The 24,191-nt window shown below is 38.3% G+C and overlaps 2 protein-coding genes across 3 annotated transcripts in view; one reads left to right on the forward strand and one right to left on the reverse strand.

Annotated features, from left to right (window-relative positions):
- LOC116425405 (uncharacterized) overlaps positions 1-21,337 on the forward strand; it is a 70,065-nt gene extending 48,728 nt beyond the window's left edge. Inside the window, exon 2 of one of the 2 annotated variants that reach the window (XM_031973048.2) lies at positions 15,866-21,337. In XM_031973048.2, the coding sequence (XP_031828908.2) occupies positions 15,977-17,686 (1,710 nt within the window). In that variant the 5' untranslated portion in view covers positions 15,866-15,976 and the 3' untranslated portion in view covers positions 17,687-21,337. Of the gene's footprint in view, positions 1-15,814 lie in introns of both variants that reach the window. The other variant, XM_076367500.1, reaches the window with a different exon arrangement.
- LOC143174457 (uncharacterized) lies at positions 20,554-21,330 on the reverse strand. Its single transcript, XM_076366915.1, has one exon. It carries the CDS (start codon positions 21,328-21,330, stop codon positions 20,554-20,556), a length of 777 nt encoding a protein of 258 aa, XP_076223030.1.
- Positions 21,338-24,191: the final 2,854 nt, after the last annotated feature.

Consider the following 24,191-nt stretch of genomic DNA (forward strand, 5'->3'; position numbering starts at 1 on the left):
CTTTCTGTGTGCACTTGGACGACGCTGCTTTTTTTCGTGGCACACCGTGATCACCAAAGGGGTTGGAGGGGGCAGGATAAAAAAAATCTGAGGAAAAAACATCGATATCGGTGGCCACGATTAATGCGATCTTGCGACGAGCAACCGCCATTAAATGATTCCTTGCTGTGCTCTCGGTGACGATGGAATCGGGGAATATGGTTTTAGGTTGATCGGGGGGTATTGTAGCAAGGGGTTCTACTTGGAAATATACGTCGAAAGTGTGAACGGTTTTTCGTTTGAGATGGTCTTTCCGAGACAGTTAGGATTGAGAATTGTGAAGGATGGGGATTCTTGAATGATTTGAACGAATTGGGTTGCTGTTACTGATAAAAAAATCAGTTTGCCGGAAGAACTTAGTTGTCCCTTGCTTTGCGATAACGTGTTACTGGTGGTGAAGGTTTAAATAGAATGTTATAAACATGAATATCAATTGATTCTTGTGAATTCTAATTAAATATTACTCTCCTGTTGCCAATTATTATAGTTTAGTGCAGACAGATATAGTATGTACCTAGAATCTTTGTTTTTTTTTTCAATAACATAGTAGGCGCATCGATCATAATTGAGAAACAAATCGTAGGACAAGGGGTTAAAATGATAGAACGAACGTGGTTGAACAAGAGTGTTGGTACTTACAGAAAATTATTCTACGTAAAAAAGTCACTGGAAACTGTAAAGCAATGTAATGTTCTATTTGCTGCTTTTTATAGCTTTTGCTTTATTGTAGTTCACGTACTTATGCACGCTGCGAATGTATAAAAAACGCGGTCCGGCGATAAGATTAATATTCAGAATACGTCGGTATGAGGACGAATCTCATGGAGAGCAACACATTTGCTCTGATACGCGGTTAAACGAGCTGAAGTTGGCCGACGGGGGTGGAGGGGATAAGAGTAGACCAAGTTCACCGCAATCCTCGTTTATCTCGAGGAACGCCCCAAGGGTTTCGACGTGGCGCCCTCACAGAGAAAACAAATGATCAGAGGAGCAGGAAGCCGAGCACACATGCACAGGGGGAAAAAGTTGCACGCCCTAGGCAGCGTGTAAGAGTCCGTGATCAGAAAGTCTATGGAGCTCTTTGAGATGAATACCCGCAAAAATAAACTCGAGCGGCCGCTTGTCCGCGTACAGAAAAAATGATTAACAATACGAAATGTGTAACGCGCGCGAGTTCTGCGACGAGACAACTCATTGATACCGTTTCATTCATTTTTGTTCGCATTTCGCTATGCTCTACTTTGTCTGCGGACATTGCTTACCGCATAGAATTAAATGATTATTTTTAGTTTTGCTGCTGTTTTTATGGGTTACACAAAATGTAAATAAAATATTTCGGAAGACATTAGGAAAATCCAAGTGCGATACAAATTAGAATTAATGAATAATATATGATATTCTATATTTTTCACTCGTTTTTTTAGGTAGAATTACGTTTTTATTAGCCGTGCTAATTAACACTAAAACTACCGAGCAGTTAAACTGACCTTTAATAATTTCTTAGAGAAACAACTGTTATCTTTTTAATAATTAAAAAATGAAGAACTCAAGAATGGGTGATTTTGGCTCGTTTGGTAATTTTAGTGTTAAAGTATTATAAAATATACTGCTATATACAACAAAGTATATGTTGTTAATAGTACTTATAAAATTTTATCTACTAAATAAAATATATACTGAATTAATATCATACGTTAGAATATTATACATTTTTATCGAATTGTATTTTCCACAACAATCTACAATTACTTTGCGAAAATCGTATTAGGGAACAATACATTTGACGTATTGAAGGATTTTAAAAAGATCGATGACAATCTTCTGACGCCTTAAATTCTCTTCTTATCTATTTGATTCGTTCGTTCGTTCTTATAACAAGGCGAGCCGTCGAACTCGACTTTCCTGTCGATTATCAGTTACTACTAACAAACCAAGGACCATTTATTATCTGGACGCAGTCCTGTCGCCGAAGGCGTGATCCTCCAAGAAGTGTGTCATGTGCGACCATAATCGCATTCGAGATGTGTCTCGCAAGACTGCGCGATCCGAATGAAAAGTATTTACTTTTAGATCACAGGACTCCTTTTTAAGTAACGTATCGCGGCATCTTTGTTCGCGTCGTTCTAACAGAATCTAGATCATCCGCGACTCCATCTTGTCACTGACACGTTTTCCCATGGTTGCCGTTAATTAAACAATGAAACGAGAAATTATTGCTTTACCATCATGTTGCTTTGATTATGCTTTTGATTTGCCTACAGTAAAATAATAATTTTTATTAGAGAATATTCTAAGGTTTAACTTGCAATCGCGTCATAATGGTATTTCAAGTAAAATATTTACCTTATATATTGTTGCGCACACTTTTCAGTAATTTTGGATGTTGGTTGGATACATGATCTAATGGGTGTCTATCCTGTCTGTCTCTTGGTTACCAATTCTACTTACTAGAACCACGAATATTTAGATACTTCAAAGCTAATTTTCTTAAAAACGAAACCCTTTAGTGACATATTTCAAATAAATTACGTTATCTTAAAAATACTTACAACCCGTTTAATTAACATATTACTTATTTGTTTAAATATAGTTCTTTCTTTAACGAAATTGCTCAAAATTCAATCAAAACTTGTTCTCAAGTCTCCCTAAAATTTTGTCTAAAATCATTAATATCTTGCATCAAACACAATAAAAATCTCCGATTTCAATTATATCATTGTCTCAACCCCTTACCCTATGATTTATTTCGCAACTATTCTTAATAAAACTATCACGTCCTCAATAATTTATTAGGAAAAGAAGAGAATTCGATGCTCTTTCTGTGTCCCACGTTTGGTATAAAGGTTAAAGATTGGCACTAAGCAAATAATATTTCATAAAAAAATCTAACTAAATAACATTGAAATTTGTCGAATTCAGTCGAAAATTTTCATTGCGCGTTCGAATCGATATTATAGGAGAAAGGTTTAATCGCTATTTAAAAACAGACTGAGGTATACGGTTAAGCGATCAATGATCCGCGAACGAGTCAATCGCCCGTAAAAATGGCCACCGGATCGAGCCGAATTTCGAAGCGCGCGAAGATAAATATTTCGAGCATCCTCCGCGCAGGAAAAACCACGACGGTGGCCATTGAAAGAAAAAAAAAAGCGGAATCATGCCTCGAATATGTTCGGAACTGGAACACGATCGCCGGCTGTCGATCGAGCAGAACCTGGCCAGCAGAGAAACCAGGAGAAGCTGGTTTACTAATCACCCGAGAAACGCCGCGATTACAATCCCGTGGAATGTGCTTAGAGCTGTCGTTTCGAAAGGCTTCTACTCTCACGTTCTAGCGGCCGTGTGTTTTTACATATGTATATTCGAGGTGATCGCGTGTACTCGCTATGTGCACCGGCTGCAGGAATTTGTCTAAGACCAGCAAGTAAGATCGCTTTTAATATACAGGGTGAGGCACCCAACTTTATCACCTAAAACAGGGGTTCTCAATCGTCGCGAAGCGGTCAACCCTCGGCCAATCGGTTCACGATTCATGGAAATCATCGATCGTCGACGGATAATGGTTTGAGGATCGCGTTCATTAACCCATTCGCTACTAGCATTTCTTTTAATAGCAATCTTCGTGGTTATGATATTTTATTGAATAAAACATACTGTGCTTGCAAAATACAAATAATGGTCTAGATGAAAAATCTTCGCGATTTCCTGCACATTATACTATGCGTTACAATATTAGATGAAAACATATAATTTACTCTTCATTGCACAACATATGAAGCATTGATAGTCGCAAATGTGCGTAGTAGAATATGTTGACAGTAGAACCACTGCGCCCGTCAAAATGACGGATCTTAGAGTTCTTATTTTACAATTATCGATATCTTAAGAATGTTGAATATCCGAAACGATTTTAAAGATAAACAGTTTCTCCCTCGAATAATACATGATGAATATACGAACAAATCGAAAAAAATGTATTGTCACAATTTTTAGAAGGATCATATATTAATTATATTAAACACCTCGTAGTGCTGTTAAGGAAACATTGATGAAAATTATTTTATGTGTGAATTATCGGATAATTCATAGTAAATAAGGATGTGTTAAAATAATTATAAAGTATAGGTTTGTTTATTTTTTACCTTAAGAAAATGGTAAGAATACTTTATTTGGAAATGTAGAGTAAATATTTTGAATGACTACTTGAATATGCCATTGTTTAATATACAATTTCGTACACATAAGAAAGTTTACTAAAAAATAATAATTGAGTATAAATAAGATTAATTATTTGATTTGACCTTGCAATCTATTACGTTCAATAATATAAAAGCTATTACATTTTATTTGTAAGCCTGCGTTCATTGAGATTTTCCAACGTAACTTCAATGTTCCCTTTTTCCAAGACACATTATCCGCTTGAACAGTATCACTGGCAATACAATAACTTCGCTATGTTAAACCAGAAGGAACAGTAAGAAGAGACAGGATATGAAGATAAAATAAAAGCATAGAATCATAATATATACGTGACTGCATGAATTTTGGCTATGGATACAAGGGTTAGAGTATCGTACAAGTGAGAAGGGATGCGTGTGAAAAAAAGGAGGAAAGAGAGATTGGGGGTGAATGATAAAAGCACGTGGATGTTTGACGTGACGGTCTTGCAGAATTTAGCGTCAAAGTCTAGCGAGGGCATTAAGAGCGAAAGTTTAGTGATTTGCAAGCGACTGATTAGCGACTTAGCGTTTCAATTTTTGGTTTAATGTAGTTGTTATTATTGTTATTTAAATAAACAGATATAATCTTATAATTGGGGACTCATTTGGGATTTCATAGCACATATGAGTCTCAGCCGAAATGTTATTCTATAATAATGTATGTTAAAAGGTTTTGTCATAGAATATTTCAATTGCTTCATTAGCATTAGTAAATCTAAGTAAAAGTATTACAAGATAAATAATTATGCATACTTTTACTATTAAATTATATTATTTTACTATCCTAACACAACATTATTAACTGTTTAGGATCATAAATCACATGTCTTACAGTTTAAATTATGTTTTCCGAAAAAACATGCTTGATTCATTGTAAGAAATCGAATCTGAGAAACTCACCCTGTATATGAACCACATCATGCACTATTCCCGACCTCCTTCAGTCAGAGAATGTTCGATATACTCGTTGGAATTGTTTCGAAATCGTTCATACTATCCAAAGGAATTCCATGTAAATCATAACGATTAATATTACTCGTAATTCTATTAACTACAAATACAGTTACTGATCTGAAATGTAGAATGGTATTTAGCGTGACTCGTCAATATGCGCTTTTTCTACACAGATGGATCCATACAGATATGATAAATGACTATACGAGACCTATTGCTGGATGAAAAACAGTTCAGTGAAACTTGTGCACTTCGATTGTCGATCGAAACATACTGCAACTGCCAGAAAGAACGTTCTGCTATCATTTTTACTTAGCGAAACATGCAAATTTCTTTCAAATTTTATCACATATAATAAACATCAAAACTGAAACAAGCAGAAATATAAATTTCCATTAACTCCGTTTCAAGTTTTCTAAAAACTCAGCCTCTCGTTTTACATACAAATTTTCGTTTCTAAAATTGACGTGGAAACCGGTAAAACATTTATATCCGCAGAATTGCAAGTAAAATAATATTTATGTGCACAACAATAATAATACCTGCACGATAAATGCTGTGAACACAGGATTCTTTTTACCTTTTAATGAATCATCACCGATAAAGTAGCTTCAACAAGCAAATTTACGTAAAAAATCATAATACAAGAATTTAGTGGACATGTTTATGTAACAATAAAAACTTTTGATGTACATTTCTGGTTGAAAAGGACGTGAAATGCGAGATTTCGCCGTAGGTCCGTTTGGATCCAGTTTACGGCTCTCGCGTCGGTAAAACCGCTTTTCGAGGGTTAATTAAGTGAAAGCACATAAGAGGCAATAAAACACGAAGTTTTGAAGGAACGTGGCTGGTTCGGTCTCTCTTTCACACTTACGGAGGTCGTGTGCCACTATTTACCAATGAGGATAGGAGAAGTATGGCGACCACGGATTATTGCGGCACTATTCACCTCGGCTTAGCGTTCGCGGAATCATGCCCACTATTATTAGGCACGGATGTCCAACGATAACGCTTCTACTGAACGATAACAGTTAAAGGCTTGTGTGTGAAATGAATTATATACTCACTTATGAAGATTTAAAACGGTATGGTTCACGGGTCGGGACCATTGCAGCTTTTCTGTCTATTCTGTTCGCACTGAATTCTATTGGATGCAGTAAAAGATTCTTTTCAATTTTCCGAGTTTCAAGTTCTTTCTAATTCTTTTCAACTTTTTAAAATTGAAGTTTCATTTTGAATAATCTACCAATCAGTAATCACCAAAACAATCGGCATTGTCATTTATAACGTTCTTTCATTTTTCTGAGATCCTTCGAGTACCATTGCGATAGAAACTCGGTGGTTTCAAAGGAATGAATCCATGTAAATAAATCTCATCGAAAAAAATAGAAGTTCAATAATCTAATCGTTACATCCATTAACCCTTTGCACTCGAAGCTTTCTCTTACTAATATTACCAGCAATTCGAAGGAATTTTAATAGAAAAAGCATATTAATATATAAATAAATGCTGTGCACATGAAAAGAAAAGTCATAGACGTATTTTATTGTTTTTCATAGATTATAGATATAAATCTTATAATATATTTAAAGACAAAATTTTACAGTTCGTAACGGCAAATTTTAAATGGCCCTGCTCCAGAGCCCTCGAGATCAAAGGATTAATATATGTATATTAAGTCATTCCATAATTATTGCAGTAGTCTTAATACCTCTGTTGTTTCCAATAATTAATATAAGCGAAACTTTGTTATGTTTGAAACGATAAACGAAAAACGCGCGAAATTTCTTTTTGTAACTTACGAAATACACATTTGGAAATGGAAAAGAAAATGTGCGCCGTAAGATGCCGAAGCCCCAACAGTAACATTGTTCGTACGCAGAAAACAATACTAAATTTTCCATCGGTGCCTGGAAATTTCGATGAGTACTCCGAATTCTCGGGAGGAGCGCGGCTCGTTGAGCACATTGTTATTCATCAATGATTAACACATCTGGATTCCAGAGCACGTAAATATTTCCATTTGGCGATCAGACGTAAAATAAATACATTCTATTTCCTGCAAGACGAATCGCGGAGAAGCTTAAAGCGGATAGACTTTAAACGGCTCCGTGGATCTCGGAACGGGATCTCTGGCAAAAAGGATTGCCTCGATGATTCAAAATCAAACAATACCGCGGAATACGATCTGCTTTTCTGTGGAATTTATATTTTATACGTCTTTTATCATTTGTATTTTATATGAAGATATCGAAGGTTTGGATTTCATTCTGAATGGCATTTCTATTCGCGAGAGGATTCCTGAAATTTATCTGTACAAGAAAAGGGTTTAGTTTTATGGGCACGCTCTTCGAAATAGTTTGAACATGAATGAATTCATAAAATCTGGAGCTACCGAAAGTGTTCGAAGATATCTCCCATTATTAAGAATTTCATCGGACGGTCGAGCTTTAACCGCTTAATTGCGTTTGATGAGTATACACGTCATCTGAACACTAGTACTATCAAGCATTTGATATGATTATTATGTACTTCTTATAAAAATTATAAGAGTACATTTGTTTTACTTTCTTCTGATAGCCCAAACATTAGGTAAGCGAAACTATTAATTTGAAAAATAATATCAAATATTTAACGTATTCATATTATCAGTAGTTGCTAAATAAGAAAATTAAAACCAGTCATTCTGACTGGTACGGTAGTTAACTAGTGTTAAAGCTTGAAATGATATCAATTCTTTCAACGATGAGTTTTTTATTTTTTCATTTAAACGTGTAATTCTTCTTTGTTTTCCTTTAGTTTTATAATAAAATATACCCTAGGTGCATTCACCCTGTGTTTGACGAGTGCACACTTCATTTCTCTATTTTATTGCGTACGAAATGAGAGATTTTTCAAGCTAAATTCCACAGTTAACATGTTAACACTAAACATACGTACTGCGACCGGTCAGATGAATGGTTTGAGAATTTCATTAAAAATTCTGCACTTTCTTTTGCCCATTCAACTTTATATCAGTCCTTATATTGTCCGGTTAATCAATTTTTCAATTTCTGTCGTTCCTTTTGTTACTGTTTTCACTAAGAAAAATTGATCGTTCAACTTGTTTACCTTTATTTTGTAACCAATTATTTGACCGGTTACGGTAAGAATAGGTGTATACAAAGTGATGGCACGTTTGGTATTAACGGCATAATAGATTAAATTGGGAAACATTTGCTTTCTCATCAACCGGGGTAATTACCTCTGGTTGATTAAGTTTGGGCAGTTCCAACGTCTAACGTGTTCGATACTCGTATTTCTCCGATAACGATTTAACGAGCTGCAGAGAAAGTGCCACAGCGTAGAGAGTCTATCCGATGTGAAATTACAAAAACTAATTAAGTACGTGTATCAGATAGAAATTTTCAATTTTTTCTTTCAGGCCAGTATGAGACGGAGTTTCATTATTTCCCCTATAATCTTCTACTTTCATTTTTATGAAACAGAAACAAAAAGAGATCTAATTCTATTAGATGTAATAAACATCTATTTCCGACGAGTTTCAGTTGGCTAGATGGATTTATTTTGTCATTATAAATAACTGCCGGTTGCTTTGATGATTAAACATTTGTGCATCATTTGAAATAAGAAAAAACATTTTATTACATGCAATGGATCCAATAGTTTCCGGAACATTTGATAAATATGCTTCTCGGCCCCAACGTCGATAGCTATTTTCACCCTTCCAATATGAATGTCAAATATTCTCGTAAGAACTGTTTTCTATCGGAGTTTCGTGAAAATCAGCGGATGTCAGTTTGGCATGTTGCCTCGTAAGAAGAGAAATTTACTCAATCATGTACATTGTACATAGTACTCGCCGAGTGTAAGTGAAACCAATATAACGCGATAACGCTATCGGAACTCTCGCTACAATGACAATCGAACGATTCAAAGAATCAGTCTTTGAAGTGACGTCCTTATTTCGCGCGGAGAATGCTGTCGATATCGACGATGAGTTCTGTGCGTTGGAGGAACGAGAAGGGCTGATCCATTGACGAGCAGAGATTGTATATCGCGAACCTTCGTGAAATGAGAAAAGATTTTATTTAAAATTTAAGCCTGAATTTAACTTAACCTTAAACGATTGAAACTTTTCATCGAATCGTATTCAAGTAAAATTGTTAATTTATTATACACACCATTATTATCAATTTTTATTTTACTTGTTACTTACTCAGCTACAAACCTACAAATTTTTGGCGATATATTATATATTGTAAGTATATTTTATATTATATTATCTTTATGTTACGGCAGCGTTTATATTTTGATGAATCTATAAATCTATATCTCTTATATGTAAAGAATTATTGTTTATTGTTTTCTATTATTATCTGAAGTAATAAAACAATAATACATTTACGGTATAATATATTTATTAATAAATTTAATAAATTTAAATAATAATATATTATTTAATAAATAAAATATTTAACAGATAAACCGTTTAGAAATAATAGGTTTCTTAAGATAACACTTCAGAATTTATTTGCATGCCGTCATTATCAAGCAAATATATTTGTTGTTTTAATTAGAGTATCTAGTTGCCTCCTTTACTTGTTATTCTCACTATAAATGAAAAGTGCCCAACCCTGCTGGAAACTGTTACCGCGTATCAGTAAAAGGAACATTTAAATGCAGACTGGAAAGCACACGCGATCGCTGACTTTCATTATCCGCTCTCGAAGAATTATCCGATAGAAAATTCTGTTCCATGATTACGCAACGGAGTTTCTTATATCGAGAGTTCGACGCAACATAGTGGAAACGAGAAACTCGATATCGGGAAAACTGGTATTCGAAATAAACAGCGACGATGTTTACAAGCAATGCTTAATAGATGAGCATGACTCAAACTTGCAGCAAGTTATTACGAAACTTTCACGTGCGATAGTTATTTTTGTTGGCTGAATTCATTTTGTGTTTAAGTGGCCTTTCAAAACGTCGCGAGTTTATGTATCACGCGTTCAGAGGAGCAATTATTTTCTTTTCGTGCGCAGACCACTCGTTTGATCAAATATATGTGGCAAACAACTATGGAATTAGATGACTTTTTTGGTTCAGAAAAATGTTATGCAAACGCTGTTGTTCTTTTCGTCAATATTGCTTATCACCGCATGCTATATTACGTAATAACTTTGATAAAAGAACAATAAACTTATTAAAAATAGTTCAGTATACTAACAAGAACAAATTAAAGTACTTTTGATATTATCGAACAAGTTGATATAATTTCATTAGAAAAACAATTCTTTTTAATTTCTAATTATTCGCATTCGAGAGATGATTCACAATGGCCATTTGGTCCGATATAACGAAATTATAAAATTCAATATTTGATATTATACATTGTAATTAAATATCAAATATTAAAATAAACTAGTTCTATCCATCGTTTCGTGCATCATTTCTATTTAATAGGATCGATAGTTTAGATTTTTCCGAAAATACTGATTAAGTTCAATTATATGGAAAGTCGATATAATTTTTTCTCGTGTTACTGGCAAACTGGTCCTCCTTACATTTACCGTTTACATTCCTATAAGTCGCTACGTTTGCAGAGGTTCCATTGATTAGCAATGCGATCGCTAAGGCTGTCCCCTTTCGACCGAATACTCCATCTGATCGTAAAGCTGTCAATGGTACCACGTACGTATCGCGGGAGTGCTTTAATTTCACATATATTTTATTCACAATTCTTAAGAACGTCAAAGCAGCTACTCCCGGATATATTACACGATCACGTGCGTAATGTCTCCTCTTCTTTGACAATAAACTTACCGACGCTGATTGTGCGTGTATATTATCGTATTCCTTTTGGAGAAGAGCACAGAATATTAATTACATCGTGTATTAAAGTCAGTACAAATTATTAACGAATAATTTTAATAATTTTGGTATCTGAAATTCACAAGATCGATAGGTAGACGTTTAGTATTAATGCTCGCAATATTGATAAACTGCCACTGGGTCACAGCTTCTTCAACTATTTAAATATTTTAGAACATCTATAATATTATTGGAACGACTAATTTTTGAAATGTATTAAACATTCAAAATGCTTTCGAATTATATAAATTATTCTGTCGGATTAAATTTGAAGAACAGAAAATTAGTTCGTTTCAATTAATTCATCGCATCGTTGTCCGTATAGGATTTCAAAGAATTTTCGTAATGAAGACAGTTACTTTTTATTTAGTGTAAACACCGGTGGCATGTCTTTTGATGTCAGTCTTAAATAGACAAAGAATTTCCATCATTGTGGCGTATTTAGTCCCTTAATAGCCTTTAATAGAGGAACGAGCAGTTCACACGCGTGTTTAGATAACACTAATACGAAAAAAGTGTGGAGAATTCTGTTTGGTATCTTCAAACACATGTACTGGGTCACACGAGCACGTAATTTTCATGAAAATCATCGACAGAGCATAAGATCTTCCGCTAATCGTATCTACCTTAAATGTTTCATTATGCTAAATCATAAAGAATTCAAAAAATATTTTAAAAATGCACATCATCTTTGAATGTTTAAATTGAATGTTTTAGTTTTATCAGCTCAAATTTTATAAAATAGAGAATCCTAAGTATACAAAAGATTATGTCTTTGCGCGAATCTCCGTTATTTGTAAAATAATAGTAGAATAATAATAAAATTTGTGTAAAGTAATAATGAAATAATAATAAAATGTTTATAAAATAAAAATATAATTAGAGACTAGTGAAAAAAGCTATCGCCACTGTGCCATGCCTTTCATGCAACCAAACATATTTTGTAAATCATTTCTTTTCATTCAGTATTTGAAATCATGGAAACATTTGTAGGCAAAGATAATAGAGCACCCTGTATATTGCGTAGAGTATTTCTGCAATCAGCTCGTTATTCAATGTTGTTCTCACCACAGAACGATAATGATTATCAGCCTCTCTCTCTCACGCTGGGAACACTCGCATTCTATTCCTACTTTTCCTTTCCTCTTTTCACTTTGTCCCATTAATGTTTGGAACGAGTTACTCAGGGCGAGAATGAAAATTAATTTACCTCGGAAGACGGTCGTTCCTGGTATGAAGATTAAGATCGCCCATAGACGGGCGGATCTGTTTGTTGAATCAAATGATGTGACAGAGCCTAGGGAAAGTGTGGCAAATGAGGGACTTAATTACATTCTATAGTGTTTCAATGCCTGCTGTTAACTATCCAATAAGTATAATTCCAGTCACAAATTTGTTATTCTTATTCTGAGACACTTTCGTAGAATTTGGATACACCAACATAAAAACTATTAAAGGATATATCTATTAAAGAAACATTTTATATTGTTCAAAATACTAAATGAATTGTTTTCAACATTTGATTGAATAATCGTTTTTATCCCGGAAAATGGTTTTTATCACATTATTTGGAATTCTATTATTAAAAAAAGAAGTAAAGCACAAAGAAAAGTAATCTTTTGATCAGTAAAGTAAAATTTAAAACTAGAAGAAAATTAAGATTATAAATATAATAAAGGAATAAATTAAAGAATAATTTTCATACTTAGTTTGCTCAATTTCTTCTATCTGATTAATCCGAAACTCACTGTTTTTTTATACTTGCATTGGCGTTCTATATTTGAAAAAATTACGATGAAATGAATTCGATGACTTGATACCAGTATCGCATTACATTCTCGAAGGGAATTTACAATGAAGTCATCGTATTTACGGATTACAGGAGAAAATGTAGGCTCCTTGCATAATCTGACCTTTGCGTCTACTTTATTGTAACGCCTGGCTTCAATGCAACTTTCATTGCTCACAAAAGGTTGTGGAGCGAGAAAATGGCTGGGGTAAACGGACTCGGAATTTAATTCACAGAAAGCCTTAAACTATACTTTTGGTTGCCAAACGATTTCAGTAGTTCCATTAATTATCAATATAAACTCTATGGTACCATTTATTGTCTCTTCTTAGACATTGATATAATAGAAACATTGTCAACGAATTGCAAACTTCTTTTTGTACAATTATATCTGTATATTTACAGAGATTGAGGTCAAGTAGATATTTTATTTTTCCGTAAACCTGAACTGTGGAATTCAGTTTGAAAATTTCTTACGCGCTGTGTAATGAAATCAACCAATGACGAGTATACAGAACGAACGCAGAACAGATGCGCCTCGTATATGTTAAAAGAAAATACTAAAGTAAAATGAAGAAGAATTAATTATTTATTTGAAAAATAAATTTCAAATTTATTTCAAAAAATAAATAATTGCTGAAAACATTAGTACTATTTTGGATTTCAAGTAATATATATATATGTCAATATAGTATATAACTGACAAATCAAAAATATCTTAACGTCTAAACCATAATAGATAATAATTAAACAAATATCGACTTAATTCGATTATCTTTAAGATGTCTAGAACCCGTCCAATACCACTTGAATTCACTGACTTCTAATATTCTTAAATAGCAAACAATTACGAGGAACGAACTGCGTGCACGAGTATCCTAATAAACGCGCTCAATAAATCAGGCAACCGCTTTAGTGGCGCTTGATCTCAGAAAATCGCTTCGAGAGGAAGCCACTGGAGAGTGCGCATGTGAGTGAGTCAAAGGGTTAAATCATATCATAAATCTCGTAAACCGGTGCATTATTGCCGCGCCGCTAATAACCTATTTTAGTGTTTCGAACGACTCCCACGGAACAATGCGGACAACTCCGAGAACGTCGGTGATAAAGGGGGAAGCGCGGGGAAATAAAAGAAAATAGAAGAAAAATTCCAGGAGCCGCGTCGTAAAGCGTATTTCAGTCACGAAAGCGGCGGGCGCCATCCCACGTTCTTCTCTTTTTCTCAAGGTGTTGATGCTTGACACGTCCGTGAGACCGAATCTCGTATTTATACGGCCTATTCACGAAGTAGACATAATCGTGGAGTGGCTGCATAACGGTAAAAACAGATCGGCGTGCATTCACTTTTCCCCGTTCCGTGACTGCACACGCGGCGCGGCACTGAATGCATGCATGCAGCGCAGACGAAGATAGCCGCGGGCGCATGCAATACCTTTTAAACTCACGAGTCATTGATCCATCCAGCCGCGGTGTACAAATAACTCTAATGGAATTACCCTTTCCTTTCAGTATTACGCTTCGAGGACGGGGCCGATTTGCCCCCGATCCGCTCTCGATTTTCGGCCGAATAGGGCTCAATGAGAAAATGGAGGCAATGAACGGAACGTTCGTTTCCATACAGCCCCGCTATAAATACCGGGACGCAAAATAAACCGGGCAAAATATCCAGGGCCAAACAATCGGATTAAATCGACAAGCAGAGGCGCTAAGCGGGAATTATAGAATTCTGGTTCCGTTTCGTTGTTTTCAAGGTTGAATATTCGCGCAAATTTTTCTTCGTGAGGATAGACTCGAGTATCTAGGAATCTAACGAGATCTTGTAACTCGTATTAAGAATTTTGTATTATTACGAATATAATCGAAATTTTTTAATGTTACATTTTTTCAGAATGAAGGTATCTTTATATATGTATGTTATTGAGTGCATTAGTTCCAATCATTTTTTGAAGATAATTTTTACATGTGATATTAGAGAATTGGATATATTTTTCTAGTTAATAAAGAATATAAATGATTAAAATAATATTGCCAAAGGAAATTAGTGTAACAGGTAGGAGAAAATAGGAAAATATGGAAAGGTTATCAGAATTTGTAAATTATGAGGCATTGACTCTCATGAAGAGGAGTGACATACGTGACTTGACGAATACCATAATCGGTCAGAGACTCGTTAAGCAAGAGAGCGTACGAGCTCTCTTGTTAAGATTTATTACGGTAGAGTAACATCTGATACTAATAAACCACGGTCCACTGGGATTTTGTGTAACTTCCCACAGGAAACGCTAATTTGTTAAATAAGTTTCTGGAATGTCCAGATGGCATCTAAGCAAATGGCGTCTATTAAGACTGAAAAGTAGGCTACCGCCGCGGCCAAAGATGATTCAATGCTTGAGTGAAAGCCCTAACAACCGAAGCTGAATGCAAACGCTGTGACATGAAATACTTCCTTTCTCAATTTAAATTCCTCGAAGTACTTTGAACGCAACTTTAAAGTGTTTAACCAATTCAACTAGTTTAATGGAATTGAGTTCAAACGTACGTGGATTAGGGAGCATGGTTTCAAAAAATTCTATACCACTGGGCATAAAATGTATTGTTATTATATTGGCACAACTAGACCGCGGAATTTTATGCGACTGATAAGTTTCACCGATATTGAATAGAATACCATTTGCAGTATGAGTAGTTACAACGTCTAATAAATACACATAGAACGAACTTGTTTTAAACTCTACGCAAATCTTTATTTTTAAAGTTTTTTCCTTAATGTAATTCTAAGTAAAGTAGCTATACAGAGACATAATAGTAAATTTAAGAAGAACTTACACAAGCTAAAAATAGTTTTCATTAGAAAAATAAATAAAACTAGAGTAAAAACACGTTACCCTAGGAAACGAACAGATTCACTGTACGCTGTTACACTACCTTCGATCGTAGTCATCGCAGCATGTAATAATTACACGCGTGATGTACTTTTTCTGTTTTCAGACGTCTCCAATGTGTGAAGCCTCGAGAGGAAGGTGACGAGCAGGTTTCATCCGAGAATCTTCAAGATACCTCGAACGGATCCCGCAAGAAACCGTCTCCAATAAAACGAAAATGGTGGCGATAAGCCAGCGACGAAGGCATCCCCGATGGAGAATGCTATTCGCCGTCGTTGTTTTCTCGAGTTTCGTCAGGCGGTGCGAGTTAACGTCCACAAAGAGATTAACAGACGCCGGCTCCTCGTCCTCCTCGCCGTCCACGTTATCAAGAGGACCCGGTGAAACGAAGTCTCAAAACCCGGGTTCACCGAACGATCTAGCGTGGCAGGCTTGGCTCCTTGTAGATTCCCAGACAGGAGTGTACTCGGGTTTGGACTCAGCGAGCTTCCTTCGACGGATAACGCCGAAGAGCGTGTTCATCGCTCCAGAGTTATCAGCATTGTCGCCTTGCGCGGACGGCTATCAGGCAGACACGATGGGCAGGTGCGTGAAAAACGTGAACATCGATCAGGAGGCTCACTTCGTGTTCCTTCTTCAGCAATTAAACAACCGGTACGGCAATCGGGCAAGTGGTGGCGATACCTTCAACAACAATCAGAAAAAATCCAACGGACCTCTACAGTTGAACATCCCCTTGCTGCCAAGCACGAACTCTCAGTCGTTAAAAGTTGACCACGAGGAAACCAGAGATACCATAAAAGTCCCTGTAGTGATATCTCCACAGGAGACCAATCCAATAGAAAACAACCGTCCACCGGAACCTGTTGTAAGAACCAAGGATACGAACAACAGCATTAAGTTGAAGGACGAAGAATTCACGTTCTTCCCTGCTGAATCTAGCAATCCCTCTTTCGCCAAAGATCGCGAAGATGCTCCGTCGAAGTTTGAAGCTATAGTTCCCGTAGCGGAGTTTCCCGTCGATGATGCGAACGAGACCAATCCGATCGAAGACAAGCAGCCACCGGAACCTGTTATAAGAACCCAAGACACGAAGAATAACGCTAAGTTAAAGGACGAAGAGTTCGAATTCTTCCCCGCTGACTTTAGCATTCCCTCTTCCGAAAAGGACAGCGAGGACACTTCGTCAAAGTTCGATGATATAGATCCCATAACTGAGTTCCCTGTCGACGACGCGAATGAGACCAGTCCGATTGAAGATAGGCACCCACCAGAACCTGTCGTGAGAATCCAGGACACGAAGAACAGCACTAAGTTAAAAGACGAAGAATTTGAGTTCTTTCCTGCTGACTTTAGCATTACCTCTTCTGGCAAGGACCACGAGGACACTACGGTCCCCGTAGCAGAGTTCCCCATCGACGACGTGAACGAGACTAATCCGATTGAGGACAAGCAGCCACAGGAGGCGGAGCTTACCGTGAGAACCCAGGAAGACACGAATAACAGCACTAAGTTAAAGGACGAAGAGTTTGCGTTCTTCTTCGCTGACTTTAGGGTTCCCCCTTCCGGCAAGGATCGCGAGGACGCTCCGACAAAGTTTGATGATATAGTCCCCGTAGCAGAGTTCCCTGTCGACGACGCAAACGAGACCAACTTCTCCGAGGTGGTTGACTATAAGATTCCGATCGACATGAAAGTGATCAACATCAGCGACGTGCAAAGTGGTTTAAAGAATGGGTCGCAATTTTTGAACGCAACAGAAGCGTCGCCCATGTTGATCCTTCTCCCATCAGCAACGACGTCGCCTAACTTGGTGATCCCTGACATAGAGGACCCAGAACCTGACAACGACACGAATCACATGCCAACTGCTTGGGAGAGCAACGCGACAAAGAATGTTACCGATAAAGAGGTTGAAGCGGCCTGAAATGGTTGTGGAAGGTAGAAGGAATAGGAAAAGATTAGGAGAGAGGGAGAGAGCGTTTCGTCAGGGATCTACCAGTGGACTCATCAGTAAGGCTTTCTGGTAGACCCGTACTTTAGTCGCAGGGACGAGTATTGGAGGTTTACGGACGGTATATATACAAATCGGGAAGGACTTGAGCAGGATCGAGATAGACTCTTAGATCTTCGTAGCCCTATATTGACAGAGTATAGAAAGGTGCCGCCACAAGTTCTTACATTCAAGCGTTAAATCTAAAAACGAGAAGTACAGTTCCATTAAAGAAAGAAAAAGCATTTCAGATTGTCGATCATATTAACCAAGGCCACACGAATTGAAAGAAAAAACACGCAACGCTTCTAAACACTCTTCCTCCACATCTCTCCAACCACTCGAGATTTTCTTGTCCGCAATCACACTTTCCCAAAACATATCGGCGCCATCCAGTCGCAAAACGACACTGTCCACACGTATAGACAGTCGACCATTCACATTCTACATGTATGTATAAGTACATATGTATGCGTAACACGAATTTAGCAGAAAACATTGAAATTAGACCAAAGAAAACATTCTTTTACATCATTGATAGCTGCGGGCATATATTCGAAGAGCGTTGCTGGAAATCGTGTTTCTCCCTGCCACCATCTTGGAAACACGGTAATCCATAATTCGAAGGTACCAACGCGATTCTCATACATTTTTCCTTTCTCTCGCTCACGGCGGACTTAGCGTCCACTTTTCTCCATTTCTCAGTTCTCAAAATCGTTCATCGATCCTTCGCCAATCGTCGAGAAGCATCCGAAGAGATCACGGTCGACCACGATTCACACGATTCAATACGTGTGTCTCCGTCGCCCCGTCGACCGTAAGTACGTATTGATCAGCCCGCCGCGCCGATCGGGTTCGAATCTCGGCTGGCACGCAAATCGCACGCAAGTCGGCTAGGGTTCACGACTCTTAATTTATTTGGCACAGTTCCACAGTCTTTGGACGTTCCCACTGAGAGCGGCGGGGCGTGCAAGACACGGAAGCCGACCTGTCGGCGACGCTCTGTCGTCTGCCGATCAGGCGTGCCCCGCAAGCTCGATGCCCCCCCAAAATTCTGAGGATCATCGAGCGGACAACAGTTTGCCGACAGTGGCTCTTTAAGAGGAAGAGACCTGCGGGTACCTGTTGTTCGTGTACGTTTGGCTGATCGTCGTCATGCTATTAGAGTCCCGGTCCCAAAAAGAAATCGAGATCGGCGGCTGCCTCTGCCACTATCTGCGCGTAGTCACTTGTTGGCTCGATGGCGCCTACCGCTGCCGGGTAGCCGTTTTCCAAGAGGACGGTCCCCGGTATAATAGCTTCTGATGGCCGAACACGCTGCTCTTCGTGCTGGAATGTAGTCCGTCGTCCAGTGGGTATTGGACTCTTTTCTTGTAATCCTACCTGTGTATGCTGTTCACTTCCTACGACGGGAATTTCACCAGTTTCTTCGGATACTCGAGGTGTCTGTTCTCTTGCGTCTGAAGCTTAGTGTTTGGAAGCTTAGCGAAGGTTCTGAAAGAACTCGAGACTTTTGGTTTATTTAAGAACGCAGGCTTTTTGTTGTCCAAAGTTGCTTTGTTCGCCGATCGTGTGAATCTCGGTGATAGGAACTTCTTCGCCAAAGCGTTCCCGAAATGCAGGGTTATATAAGAGAGACTCTGAAGATGAGGGTGCAGCCTCTAGTTCGTTACTTTTGGCGCACCTTTTCGCAGAATAGGTGTCGAGCGCACTTTTTTTTAGGTATTTATGTTGCCTTTGGGAAGGCGATAGTTTTCCCAAAGACTCAAATTTATTAATGCATCCAAATTTTTCTGGAACGTCTGGTCGAATGGTACTCGTGAAGGTACCGCAATATAATTTTACTTTTGCCGCGGGAGTTGGCTAGCGTATCTTTTTTTAATTTTAGGGAAGTGTTAGACAGCAAGAGACATTGAAGCTCTTTGTCTACTGTGCTTCTGCGATTTTTGTGATATCGACGCACGTTGCGTCGTGAACGTCTTCTACGCGTGATAGAGCGTCTGCTACGATATTATCTTTCTTGACGATATGTCGTATGTCTGTTGTAAATTGTGCTATGTAGTCTAAGTGTCTGAACTGTCGCGGAGTACATTTCTCTGACCACTGTTTAAAGGCGTAAACCAGAGGCTTATGGTCCGTGAATATAATAAATGACTGTCCCTCTAGTAGATGCTGGAATTTACGAACGGCAGTATATATAACTAATAATTCACGGTCATACGCGTTATATTTTCGTTGTGTGGATGAGAGGTTGACGTAACACTCCTTCTAATAACAATTGTTTAAACTTGTCTTTCACGATTTTTAATATGTTAGGAGCGAGTCTCTGTGGCTTGGCGAATACCGGAGATCCACTTGTAGTTTTGATACAGTGCGTTATACTATGTTTTATTCCGACATTCGTTTGCGACGGACGAGTTATATCTACAGAATTTTCGGTTCCTATTTGTCCGCGCACGGTTAAGTTTGTAGTATTATCTATGAGACGTTTACATTTATATCGATCAACAAGCCGTAGTACCGTAAAAAGTCGGTTTCGAGATATCCGCTATTATAAATTTCCACATGAAAACGCGATGCAACAGAAGGTACAGAACGATGTCACCACACGTCGAGATGGTCGACTCCTTTACCGCATACAATGTATAATTGTTTTTGCGCGGGCGCTCTTTTATTAATTATTGCGGATAGACATATCTATCGGCGCTTATATCTATAAGGTACTTTACCTTCGTCTCTCTTTCGCTTATAAATAGGCGGCTTGCTCTCTGCCGCATTTATGGTCGACCGACTTCGCTTCTCTAGTTGTTGTTGTAATTGTAGAGGGTCATATACCTCGTTGAACGTTCCTTGAATCGCCGATGGTACCAGCACACTCTCGATTCAGACGGGCTCCTAGACCTATTCCATTTCTTCCACCTTCTATGGGCTGGACTGCGTGATCTGCTTCGGTGGCGTATTTGGACGTTCGCGACGCTTTGTGCAAGTTCAGCGACTTGCTGCGTCAGACATGACATTTGGTCGCATAGTACGTCGAACCGAGAGTCAGGTGTATTTACCGCCGCGCACTGTCCGGTAGGATTGAACTCTTTAATCTTATCTGCGAGTTCGGCTATTTTTTCGAGCGGTGAGTCTATTCGTGTCGCCAATATGGACCGTGTCGACGAAGGAAGCCTGTTCAGCCATATTGTTATTAGAAATTCGTCCGGTACGGAGGAATGCCAATTTCCTGATGTGTCGCAGGAACTGCGATGGTGTTCGGTCTCCTTTTCTTCGCGCTCCAGTAACTGTATACGCTGCTCTTGCGACGTGGACAATCTTCTAATCAGCTCTTCCTCCAACCGGCCATATTTTCCTTTGTCGGGTGGGTTTTGCACCACGTCTTCTACCTCCTGCATGCACTTGAGGTTAAGGTATGACGCGACGTAATAAAATTTTATTGTGTTGGTCGTTACACCGTTCAGGGCAAATTGTCCTTCCAGCTGCTGAAACCACAGCACTGGATTGTAGTGCCAGAAGGGTGGTACACGGATTCCCACCTTGAATACGTCAGCTGAGAATGCGGTTTGTGGCTCCATTTTATCAGAGAGAAAGAAAAATAAGAGAAACTATAATTCACTCTTATTCACTTCGAATTTCACTATCAGGTCGGAGTCACCAATTGTAACGCGTTGGGTTACAAGGAGAATAAGTCGGTACTCTATAATTTTATATCACACTTTATTTTTACAAAATGCAAAACACAGGCAATACACAGCGCGAGAATACAAAAGTGGTGCACAGCTGCAGGTTACTGTAGCTTTTTACGGAATAGATGCCAAGCGCACTTTTTTCGGTGTTTATGTTGTCTTTGGGAAAGCGTTAGTTGTCCTGTGGCGGCACCTCCCCACACTCCGCCAATAGAGGGCTATGAGACCTAAGAGCCTTTCTCGCTCCTGCTCAGTCCTTACCTAATTTGTACATATACACTCTGTAAACCTTTAAAACTCGTTCTCGTGTGTAAGATACGGGTCTACCAGAAAGCCTTACTGATGAATCCACTGGTAGAACCCGGACGAAACGTTCTCTCCCTCTCTTCTTCTTTTTTCAGATTCCTCCCTCCTTCACAATCTTTTCAGGCCGCTTCATTCCCAAAAACTCGGGGGTGGAGTTTTCTTTCTGAGTTGCCGCCTTTCGTTGGCGGGGGAAAACTCCCTTGCTGCTGGCTTTTTTGGCCTGGTGGTGCTTGCGTGATTTTTGGGACTTGCCTCGGTTGCGCTGACCGCGCAGCCGGGTAGTTCCGTAGCGGTGCAGGGCTGGCGAGCGTTATTACAGTGAAAAACACACTTGGTCCATTCTGCGCGCGTCATAAAGAAATTTGGTATAATCTTTTTACTAGCAGGAACCAAAGGAAAGTGTTTAGCTTGTACTTTGACACCTCCAAGTAATTCGCTCGACCTTCCGAGCTGCAAGCCATGTACCGCTACAAACTCATGTAAACGAAATTCGGTACCTTTATTAGAGGCTTTCGTATGTCTAAGATGGTATTATGTTAATAAGGGAAAAGTCGAGACTATTTTAAGCGGAGAAAGTGATAAGCCAACGGACTAAAAAAGAATTACGTAATTTTGCTGTTAAAATTCGGCCGGCAAGTGGACACCGCGATGGGAGCTTTCTAAAGCCGAGTATGCGTAGGACGTTTCGAAATTACACACGTAAATCTAATGCATATGTTCGTGAGTCAACAACTGTTTAATGAACTAAGTGCATCGTTAAAATTTGTAATTATACGGATTAAAAAATACTGGATTGAATACGCTACTAAAAATGAAAACGAAAATAGTATATGAACGGAAATAGACATTTTACACGGTAATACTACATTAGGTGCAACATAAAATTTGAAAATTGAGAAGTTGATGATTCAAGTTTCGTTTCGATGAATTTTATATGATAGTTGAACCTGTATTACTCGGTGTAGAAAATGAGATTCAGTCCAGACGCCAGACGACAGTATCTGCGAATTTATTCCACGTTTTAAAATCAAGACGAAACGCGCGATAAACGTGGGTCTACAAATATTATCTTTTTAAATGTACTTGCGTTCATTCGACACTGGAGGCTGCGCGCCTCCGAATAAAATTTGTATATCCACGTTTGTAAAGACTTTTGTAACGCCTTTTTAATCCGAACACGTTCAACGAGGTCAATTAGTAGGAGGCGAACAATCGAATATAATTGAGATTCAAGATCTCAAACCACGAATTTTGTATATTTTTTAGAACACTGTGTAGCGTATTAAGGACTTTAGATACTTGAAGGAAGTGGGAGTTGCTAGAGCCATCAAGGTAAAAAAACGACTTCAGCGTTTTGTAGCTTTGAAAGGTATCACTTTCTCTATCCGTTGAACGCGTGTATAGTTTAGAGAAAAGTGCTCCAATGATTCTTGTTTGATTTAATAAATATCCGAATAACTCGCAAATCGAGCGACAAGACTCATTGTAGCAGGCCTCTTTCCTAGACGGTATCTACAGTTCCGAACATCGTTCCGATATAACAACGAAATGGTAAATACTCTGTCATTTAATGAGAAGCCAAATATTAGTTAAAGAAAGAACTTCCTCGAAAATCTCTATACTCGTAGGGTTCTTATTTTCTATGCATCACGATTCGAGCATCTCGTAGTGCATAACCAAAAACCGCTTTTCGACAGGATATCGCGTCTATTGTACACACGTGCAGAACATCGACGAATGGAGCCTCTGTTATGGAAACAAGCCGGAGGGAAAGACGATCGTGTATGGTTGCGCTTAATCATTTAGACCGTGAACAAAGCGTCCGCGCGATGAGTGTAAGCTATCGTACACCGAAAATCGTGGATCACTGCCTAACTTATTGAAGTCCGTGTTCGATCTGAAAGTAACCAATTTCACAGTTAATCCTGCGTCTTCGGTAGTAATAGTAATAAAAAAAATGAAATGATAAAGATTAAAGTGATTCTGTGCCAACATAACAAATCACTTTACGCATTCGTCGAATAGTCGAATTCGTTAGTTGGGATCGCGTGTCACGGTAATGTCCTCGATCGAGTATCAAGCGAGATCCCATTCGAAGTAATCTGTGTATTACGCTCGTACAACGCGAAATCTGGGTTCACGGACTCGCGAAAACGTACGTGTGACCCCGGTATATCGAATCAGACTGATTTTTAGCGGTATTGCTTTATTTATAGAATCCGAGCTCGCAATTCTGTCGTGTAAAGTCCCGAGAGGTATGCTGGTCTTCAAACGTATTTTTTTTCCTCATTGCTTTCTTTGGAGCGTCTCAATCGTAGATCGTAAAGAAAGAATGTTGTAAATTCGTTGTGTTTGGAAATCGTTTTTGAATTACGAACGTATATCCGTTATTGCGATACTTTTCAGTTAGATCTGTAAACCCGAAACTGTTTCTATAACCTTTT

Source organism: Nomia melanderi, chromosome 4 (genome assembly GCF_051020985.1).
Source record: "Nomia melanderi isolate GNS246 chromosome 4, iyNomMela1, whole genome shotgun sequence".
NCBI classification, from domain to species: Eukaryota; Metazoa; Arthropoda; class Insecta; order Hymenoptera; family Halictidae; genus Nomia; species Nomia melanderi.